This window comes from Populus euphratica, unplaced genomic scaffold (assembly GCF_000495115.2).
Source record: "Populus euphratica unplaced genomic scaffold, PopEup_1.0 scaffold3032.1, whole genome shotgun sequence".
NCBI classification, from domain to species: domain Eukaryota; kingdom Viridiplantae; phylum Streptophyta; class Magnoliopsida; order Malpighiales; family Salicaceae; genus Populus; species Populus euphratica.
The window spans coordinates 5,622-15,641 of record NW_011502862.1 but is presented as its reverse complement, the minus strand read 5'-3'; the positions used below and the strand labels follow the sequence as shown (position 1 = coordinate 15,641).

The following is a 10,020-nucleotide window of genomic DNA, read 5'->3' as shown; positions in this document are numbered from 1 at the left end:
CAGAGATTTCAATGGTAAAACGGTTATTTTGTCCTTGGCAGCAAAGAATAATGAGAAGATGATATTTTACTATATTTAATTGTTATTATTATAACAATTAGAGGCAGATTAGTTTTATGCATAAATGCCCTTCCGAAAAAAAGAGTCATGTTGGGGTCCAGGGGTATTCACTTCTTTTATGTTTTGATTGAAAGTGTAATAACTAAACTGTTCGTTCTTAAAAGTAAAATAGATTAAAATTATTCAAAAGTATTTTTATATTTTTATAATTTTTTTGTAATTATTAAAATAGGCCATTCAATTTTTTAACGAGGTTAAAAAATAAAAAGTGATCAGACGTCATTTATAATAACCACTCTGTGTTTTTCTAATTATTTTCACTATTTTCGTTGCTTTTTTTCCTATGTTTTTAGCATTTTTTGATTTGTTTTATTTTTCAATTTAATAATTTATTGTTTTATTTCATTTATTTTTTATACTAGCTTTAGTCTTTAATCACTTTATTGTTGTCTTTTTTTTTAAAATAACCAAGAATTTTATTTTGTGATTTTTTTTTACATGTTATAAAATAATCCAGTTTTACAATATAGTGAATTTTAAAAATTAGTTTGATTTGATTTTAATTATTTTCAGGTTCCTTAAAAAAAAATTATTATTTTGCAATACTAGGTTAGAATTTTAGTTTTATGATTTTTATATGAGTTTATTTCAATATCTCATCCTCTATCAAATGTAAGTCAAATTAATTTAAATTAATTTTTTTATTTTCAACTCATCTTTTAGTGTTTGGCTTGTCAGCATTTAACTTTAAATTTTTTTATTTTTATTATAAATTTTTTTAATTTTTATTTAATATTTTTATTTGTCATCGGGTTGAATCATCTTTTAAGAATATCTTTTTAGAATACTGATAAAAATTTATTTTTTATATATTATTTTTTATATGATACCAAAATTGAAAATATAATAGGTTGTTTAAAATTTTTTGTATACTTAACAAATATAAAGATATATAAAGATAGTATAATTTAAAACATAGTAGTGTAAAAAAAGAGTGGATTATTTTACTAGCTGGGCTCAAAAGAGATTAGTTTCTGGAGGGGGTTTTGAACCCTTAAATTTAAGTTTATCTTAGTAGAACAATAAATACGAAGCACACAGCCTTTACTTATAGTTTTATAGAAATTAGTTAAGATGGAACTTATAAAATATTAATCATCTCTCTTTTATTATACGAGGCTAACGGTGCGTGAAATAAAAAACGAATAACGGTATCAAAGTTAGTCAGCCAACCGAGTGTATTTTCCGAAACCCAAATCCTGAGCGGATAATCACCATGGGCTAAAAATGCAAAAGTCAGGTGTATGATTGGGCCAGAACTGACCAGGCGGGCTCCAATTCTGATAGACGGTTCAAAATCAACACAAGGGTGATGTTCGAGATGTGACAGCGTAAATCTACTGCAATTTAGGCCCAGAGCTGGGATCTTCATCAAGAAGAGATCCACCATGCTTTTTATAAATGAGCCGGACACAATGATATCTAATTATCATGCATGCTCATGCTGATTTATTCTGCTGACAATACCGACAGTGATTTAAATTAAATACGGAATGTGTATGGCTAAAATCATGGATAATTTAACTCTTCTGTTTTTGCTTCTCTTGATTGTACATCATTCTAAAAAATTAAAAAATAAAACTAAAAAAATTAAGAAAATATAACGATCAAAAACCAATTAATCACAGGGGTTGAAACAAAGGAGATTACAAATGTATATTGATATTATCAATCCATGTCTACCCATCTATCTGTACTGTACAACAACGTTATTTAGTTTCATCGGACGGGGTAGAGTTATTTAGGATTATCGTGTCTTTAGATATAACACACTAGAAATTAAAACAACAAAGAAGTTGTATCTGATTCAAAATCAATGTCATCAGGAGAAAATTACAAATGTAGTCAAGAATCTCTGATTTCAAAGGTCTCCACCCAACACACCACAGACTGCTGTTCTTTCTCTCTCTTTTTTTTTGAGCAATTCAATATATTCTTTCTACAAAAAAAGGAAAAGAGAAACCAATCATCAAAAACAACATTGCCCCCCACCCATAACTTTCGGATTGGTGCCGGAGACCAGGGTAGTTTAGTCCGGACGGCTTTAACTTCTTGTTTCCTCGTAGATTATTTGTAACAACAAGCCAAGGTTACAATGGTATTTCTGTATACTAATAAAATTCTAGTCACTCAACACACTCCATTAAAACCTGATCTGAAGACGCGCCCCGAAAACTGAAGGAGAGGGCAACTTGTCTTCCAGACAAAGACGACGCCGTTTACAGCATCCATCGAATCCCAACTGCTCGCCACGTGTCTTCTTTGAAATTATCAACTCCAGTGGCCAAGGATTTCGTCAATGCCCTATACGCCATCGTTTCACTCCCAGTCGTATGGCTCCACATTACAACCTTGTCAGCAGCAACAAACGAAGGAAACTAAATTCAAAAATAGAAAAAACATAAATAGAATTTTCCAATATAAAGTCACAGTAAGTCAGTAACGGTAAAGCAGTGAATCAGATCTGCTATTAGCTGAGCCTTAGCTACATATAACAGTATATCGGTCTCACAAACCCTAACATTCACCCCTCCCTTTCTCTGTCTCCATCCTCCTCTGAAGCCCTAACCATGGCTTCACGCAGGCTTTTATCTTCTCTTCTCCGATCAACTTCTCGCCGATCTCTCTCCAAATCTACTCTATCAAATTCTCACCCTAAGCTCTCTACATCCTGCACGCGCCGCGCGTCACCTTACGGCTACCTTCTAAACCGCGCGGCTGAGTACGCAACCTCTGCAGCCGCAGCATCGCCTTCGTCAAAACCGCCTCCTGCCAAATCGGAGGGAACGAAGGGGAAGATCATCGATGAGTTTACCGGCAAGGGTTCGATCGGGCATGTGTGTCAGGTTATTGGTGCCGTTGTGGATGTGAAGTTCGACGAGGGTTTGCCTCCGATTTTGACGGCGTTGGAGGTTCAGGGACACTCGATCCGTTTGGTCCTTGAAGTGGCGCAGCATTTGGGTGAGAGTGTTGTTAGGACCATTGCTATGGATGGTACTGAAGGTTTGGTTAGAGGCCAGCCTGTGCTAAACACCGGGTCTCCAATTACTGTAAGAAAATTCGTTCAGTTTTTCTTATGTTATGTTTGTTTTTCAATTTCATGGTATCTGATGAGAAATGCTGGGCTTTTGTTGTCTTTCGATTTTCCTTTTAGAGTGTGATGATCCATGTTAAGATGGGTTTTTCTTTTTATTGTAGATCTGGGTATTTGTTTGCTATGATTATTGCAGCGATAAAATTGGAATAGGGTTTTGTGGAAATTGGAAACTCTGGAAATTGGGATCCGTTTTTTTTTTTTGTTGTTTGGTGTGATTCTACTTTTAGTGCAGGAAAATGGGAAAGTTGAAAGGAGATTTTTTTTAATGAAATAAAGGATATATTTGATTGGAAACCGGAAAAAAAGGCTTGAATCTAATAGGTTCAATTGCGCACTTATATGTTACTGGATTTTATGTAACTGTTTAGTTTCTTAGGGTGATCTCTTTGATGTGGTGTTGCTGTGGATCAAGGTTTTATTTGAAATATGATTGCTGACACTGGGAAGGATAAATTTTTTAGTGCAGGCTAAGTTCAAAACTCTGATGCTTGGCTAGTGTATCTACCCCTTGTGCATTGGTGTTTCCTTTATAATGTTTTATTTTTTATTGCTCTGGTTTGTTATTGCGGGGTTTGTCTGTGGTTTTCAAGTAGGTATTATTTGTGCTATGTCTCTGTTAAAAGTTGCATCTTCTAAGCTGATTTCTTTACTGGCATATGCTCTATAGGTGCCTGTAGGTAGGGCCACCCTTGGTCGTATCATCAATGTCATTGGAGAAGCCATTGACGAGAAGGGGGATCTCAGTAAGATATATGCAAACCTTAATCATTTGATCAGTATAGTATACTATTATGATGTGAAAATTTTCAACGACTATGTTTTAATCCCCATCAGAGACGGAGCACTACTTGCCTATTCACAGGGAAGCTCCTGCTTTTGTTGAGCAAGCAACTGAGCAACAGATCCTTGTTACCGGTATTAAGGTAACCAACATATATAGTCTTATTTAGAATTTTAGTTGATGCCTAGGTTCTTATTTTTTTCATCCATTTTAAACAGGATGGATGTTGTTTTCATGTTTCATGTGCTTCAACAGCTGAAACTTGATGCTAGCATTTGGAATTTATGCTCTCTTATTTCCTCCCTACAGGTTGTCGATCTCCTTGCACCATACCAAAGAGGAGGAAAGATTGGACTGTTTGGTGGTGCTGGTGTTGGAAAAACTGTGCTTATTATGGAACTTATCAACAATGTTGCAAAAGCTCATGGTTTGTTTGGCTCCTACAGTAATACAAATTTTTTTTTTTTCACATTCTGCTGATTTTTATGGTTTTCTGTGATCAGGTGGTTTCTCTGTCTTTGCTGGTGTTGGAGAACGTACCCGTGAGGGAAATGACTTGTACAGAGAAATGATTGAAAGTGGTGTCATTAAGCTAGGGGATCAGCAGGTCAGTAGGCCATTCATCTATTTTTCTATTTTAATTTTCAAGTTAATATTTACTGAAATTTTATAATTTCTCTTTCTTCATATTAGGCCGAGAGCAAATGTGCTCTTGTGTATGGTCAAATGAACGAGCCCCCTGGTGCTCGTGCTCGTGTTGGTCTCACTGGGCTTACTGTGGCTGAGCACTTCCGTGATGCTGAAGGGCAAGATGTGCTTCTCTTCATTGACAACATTTTCCGCTTTACCCAGGTAAAATTCAATGACAGTGGATTTCTGGCTGAAACATCTTAACTTGTTTCCTGTTGCTGAGTTACAAATCTTTTATTTTGCTCTTTGTCCTGCAGGCTAACTCAGAGGTGTCTGCATTGCTTGGTCGTATCCCATCTGCTGTCGGTTATCAGCCAACCTTGGCTACAGATCTTGGAGGTCTTCAAGAGCGGATTACAACAACTAAGAAAGGTTCTATTACTTCTGTCCAAGCTATTTATGTGCCTGCTGATGATTTGACAGATCCAGCTCCTGCCACAACCTTTGCTCACTTGGATGCCACAACTGTGCTGTCACGACAGGTATGGATGTGTTTACTTGAAGTAGGCTAGCAGTCACAGCATTTGTGGTGCTAATATAAATCCTAATCGCTATATTGCCACTCCTATTGGACAGATTTCTGAGCTTGGTATCTATCCTGCTGTGGATCCCCTTGATTCTACATCTCGTATGCTCTCACCTCATATTTTGGGTGAGCACCACTATAACACTGCTCGTGGTGTGCAGAAGGTTCTTCAGAACTATAAGAATTTGCAAGATATTATTGCCATTTTGGGAATGGATGAGCTCAGTGAAGATGATAAGCTGACAGTTGCCCGTGCTCGTAAAATTCAGAGGTTCTTGAGCCAGCCCTTCCATGTTGCTGAAGTTTTCACTGGTGCTCCTGGAAAGTACGTCGAGTTGAAGGAGAGTGTAGAAAGCTTCCAGGTGCTTTTCCTTATCCTTCTCCTTTCTGCCCCTCTCTATCTGTGACACTTGCACAAACATGAACCCACAAGTTGGTCCTGTCTGGCAGATTTTTTTATATTGCATTTGCTTGGCTAGATGACATTTGCTGTCTGGTTGGGTTCTGCTACAATCATAGATTTAATTCGTTGGCAATTCTGTTTTTTGTATGGCAGGGTGTGTTGGATGGGAAATACGATGACCTTCCAGAGCAGTCATTTTACATGGTTGGCGGTATTGAGGAGGTTATTGCCAAGGCTGAAAAGATTTCCAAGGAATCTGCTACTGCTTAAACAGACCAACTTTTTTTCTCCTTTTCTTCCCTTAAACTGATAATTGCAAAAATCAATAATTAAGGTGGTGCTGGTGATGCTAGCAACAAGATGTTCATTTTTTGAGATCAAATTTGTCAGGATTTGCAATTTCTGTTTTAATGTTGTTGCAGAGTGTGAAAGAGGAATAGAGCTGAGCCCTGTCCAGCCAAGCCCCCCTTCCTCCGTGTTGCTTGAATGATGGGGCAACATGGGGAGGCGGGCTTGTATATTTTTCCTTTATCAACTGTCAATTATCTCTTGAGAATCTTTCTGACAGCGTTTACGGATAATCCTGTTTTGAATATTGCAAAACGGGTTCAATTGAACTCACGTCTGTTAACTTGTTCTAGTGTAGCTGGTACAATTTGTTTGGACAGGGCTTTTGAACGGAATAGTTTCTGGTTTTGTTAATCAGAAATTCTGTTTGCATCTTGATTATTCTGTAGTTTAGAGTTTATTGGTGAGGAATATACGATGATAGGCTCCTATAGTAGTTTGTCGGGGACCTGAGTTCTGTATATGTCTGCAATATTTGCCGAGGTTGACCGCGAATGATTTGGTTGTGGCAGTGAAAGGGCTGGTTGGTTAGTTACTATGCCATCCTTTGAAATGTGTCTTCACCTAATTGTCATTGCAAAGCTCAATCTTAAAAATAAAAAACTTGAACATGTTACTCTCTGGCATCAAACGTCGTCTTATGAAAGTCAAGGTTTTGGTTCTGGCAACGAGATGGCATGTATATATTCTACCCATTACGTTTATGGAAAGTTTGTGTTTTGAGAATCTTTGAATTGTGCGTCTATTAGTTGAGATTTTATTACGTGTAGCAAGAGGAAGCTTGGTTATTAATAAACGCAAGGACTGGGCAAATGAAAGAAGAGATATAAGATAACCATCTAGGTGGTGACCAAGTGGTAAAGACTTGGGATCAAGGGGTTTGCTCCCTCTGTGGTCTCAGGTTCGAGTCCTTGGTTGCTCATATGATGGCCACTGGAGACTTACATGGTCGTTAACTTCAGGGCCCGTGGGATTAGTCGTGGTGCGCGCAAGCTGGCCCGGACACCCACGTTAATCTAAAAAAAAAAGAAGAGATATAAGATTATGAAACTTTTGAACGAAATAAGTAGAGAACAAGTTACAGCTTTATGAGCTATGATCCATGGGTTACAGGGCATGTTATGGGAGGTGAACCTTGTAACCTCTCGACTCGGGATGGATTTGGACGTTATTCGTGTGGATCTTTTTTTTTTTATATCGAAATAACTATTTAAAAAAAACACACACTAAAACAGCTTTCTAGATTTATAAAAAAAATCACTTGATGACCTGTGGGTTTGTGTTTATAATAGAAGTTCAATTTGAATACATGGTTTGTGTTTTTTTTCCCTTGCCAAAATATGGTCGTGTTGTGGAGTTGTTTATGAAGAGAAAGTATCCTAAAAAATTATTTTATTATCAATTAAATTTCATTTTTTTTTAATTTAATTGATGCTAGAGAACTTCACCTCTATTTATCAATTGTTAGTTACATCCAATTTCCACGTTTAAATTAAATTCTTCTATCTTGGATGCTAAATTAAAATTCAATTTATTATAAATGATAATTTTAATATAGAATCATAATAAATTTCTTCTACTTTATTAGCCTTTATGTGTACTTTTTATACAAATTAGTTAATTAAAATTCACTATGAATTGTTGCCACTTAAAGAGGTTGAAGCTTATTTCAACTTTTGAAATAGAAATGCTTGTTTTGGCTATGACCACAGTATTATAAAAAAATGATTTTTTTATATTTTTAAATTATTTTAATATTTATATAAAAATATCTGTTTAATATATTTTTTAAGTTTTAAAAATAATCACTTCCATAGTAGAACCATAAAATTTTTAATTGCACCAAATATTTCATCTGCCTCTCTACTTGGGTTATATTTGGGCAGACTTAACAAGGTCAAAAGGTTTTGGAATTAATTGATATTTAAAATAACACTGTAGGGGGTAAAGTATACTTTCCCTTTATGAAACTATACTGCAGCAGACAACAAATTCACGGGCCCACTAATTAGCATATATATTTACAGGATCACTCGAGGACATGACAAGTGGCAACTCACTCAAAACAATTCACCAACGGCGCATTATATCAAACGCCACCTCTGCCACCTCTAGCGCCGCCAACCTCTAGGGACCCAACCACCCGCTTCTCCCACAAACCACCGTCAACCTCTAGGGACCCAACCACCCGCTTCTCCCATAAACCACCGTAAAGTTACTATCTCTCCTTCTACTCTTCTCTCTTTATCATCGCCTCTTCCCCATGCGCACCATTACCCTCCCCTCCTTTCCATGGCTGTCCTACTCCGCCTAGCTCCAAACCACTTAACCACACACCTCAGACATCACCGCATGCGGGGTCTAGCCACGGTCGCCGCTGCAGTATGGCAAGACAGAACAGTCTGGACACAAGCGCCTCTCTCCGGGATTGAACCAGCAGCCGAATCACTCTTCCACGTGAGAATCGACGTTTTAGACTCTCCAGACCTCGCAGCGTCACACACACGTGCTGGACAGTACTTACAGCTACTCGTCCCCGACGTGGAGAAGCCATCGTTGCTGGCCATCGCCTCGCCGCCGTCCGACGCAGCTTCAAAAGGTGCGTTTGACTTTTTAGTGTAGAGCGTGGCTGGATCGACGGCAGAGCTGTTGTGCGGGCTTAAAAGATGAGATGTGGTGGAATTGAGCCAAGCTATGGGTAGAGGTTTCGACATTGATCAAATTGAGCCTGCCGAGAAATATCCCACGGTTCTGATTTTCGCCACTGGATCTGGTATCAGGTGCGATTTCTTTCTCTCCTTTTGTTTTCGATGCTCTCTTGATGAGAAATGAACCTGTGAATATTGCTCATTTCTGCCAAAAAATTATTGTACACAAAATCTTAGAATGGAAAATTGGTGCTATTCAGTTTCATGAGCTTTTGCCTTCCATAGGATAATTTCTAACATCAGATGATGCAATTTGATAATTAATATATTGCATTTTGATATATTAACACAAGCATCATTTTCCATCAAAAGAAGAAGTTACATTTTCTTAGCCAAATCCTTGCTTGTAGTAAACCTGAAGTAGAAGTAGAGTGTGCCATTTAGCCAGTACTAGATGTTTCTTATTTTGGCATTTAGCAACCTTGCTTCATTGCCATTGATTTCTTCAACATCTGAACTCTTAAGTATTCTTAATATATGCTTTTACTTTGTCAATTTCTGTACTATTTTCGTTCTTTTCTCTCCTGCAGTCCAATTCGATCTCTTATTGAGTCAGGTTTTAATGCTGATAAAAGATCTGATGTGAGGCTGTATTATGGGGCTAGAAACCTAAAGAGAATGGCTTACCGGGTTTGCTTGCTTTTTTCTCTTCTTTATGGCATGCTGCTGTGGAATTGCTCTTTCTTGTCCAGTTGCTTTTGGTGGAGTTGATTGAAGCTTGTGATTCTTCCTCCTATAGGATAGGTTTAAAGACTGGGAGTCTTCTGGTGTTAAGAACATGCCGGTGTTATCACAACCAGATGATAATTGGACGGGTGAAAGTAACTATGTACAGGTAGATTGTGCAGACTTGCTTTTTAAGATTGTTGATCTGGGAAAATCTGATTAACATCTATTCATATCTTTGGTTTTTCAGGCTGCTTTTTCCAGGGCCAAGCAAATTTATAGTCCTACTGGCACTGGTGTTGTTCTCTGTGGGCAGAAACAGATGACTGAGGTTTTTTATAAGCCTTCACTTATTTGTTTTCTCATAATGTTTCCTGCATTTATAATTCCTAAAAATGCGTTGTTCATTCATTTGCCATGTTACTCATGATCTAACTTTGGGCATTACTTGCAAATTATAAATTAGGAAAGTGGTCTTGATCATTAAGTGCATGTTTTGCCTTGCATCAGCATGGAATTTTTCCTCATTTCATCAAATCATTGCAAATTAATGCAGATGGTATATGATGTATGGAAAAAATCTTCATTATATGCCAGAGCATGCTGCAACTTCTTTTGGGTTTATTTCTTGATTGGATTTCTCATTTTATTAATCATGCCATCCCACAATTTACACTCTTT

At 37.2% G+C, this 10,020-nt stretch overlaps 1 protein-coding gene and 1 pseudogene across 1 annotated transcript; both read left to right on the top strand.

Annotated features, from left to right (window-relative positions):
• The first annotated feature begins 2,563 nt into the window (after window positions 1-2,563).
• LOC105119519 (ATP synthase subunit beta, mitochondrial-like) lies at window positions 2,564-6,337 on the top strand. Its single transcript, XM_011017661.1, has 9 exons — window positions 2,564-3,170; window positions 3,885-3,960; window positions 4,052-4,140; window positions 4,308-4,425; window positions 4,502-4,605; window positions 4,692-4,850; window positions 4,946-5,170; window positions 5,265-5,576; window positions 5,771-6,337. Exons 1-9 carry the CDS (start codon window positions 2,691-2,693, stop codon window positions 5,885-5,887), a joined length of 1,680 nt encoding a protein of 559 aa, XP_011015963.1. The 5' UTR covers window positions 2,564-2,690; the 3' UTR covers window positions 5,888-6,337.
• Window positions 6,338-8,232: 1,895 nt separating this feature from the next.
• Window positions 8,233-10,020, top strand: part of LOC105119517 (fruit protein pKIWI502-like) — a 3,995-nt pseudogene continuing 2,207 nt past the window's right edge.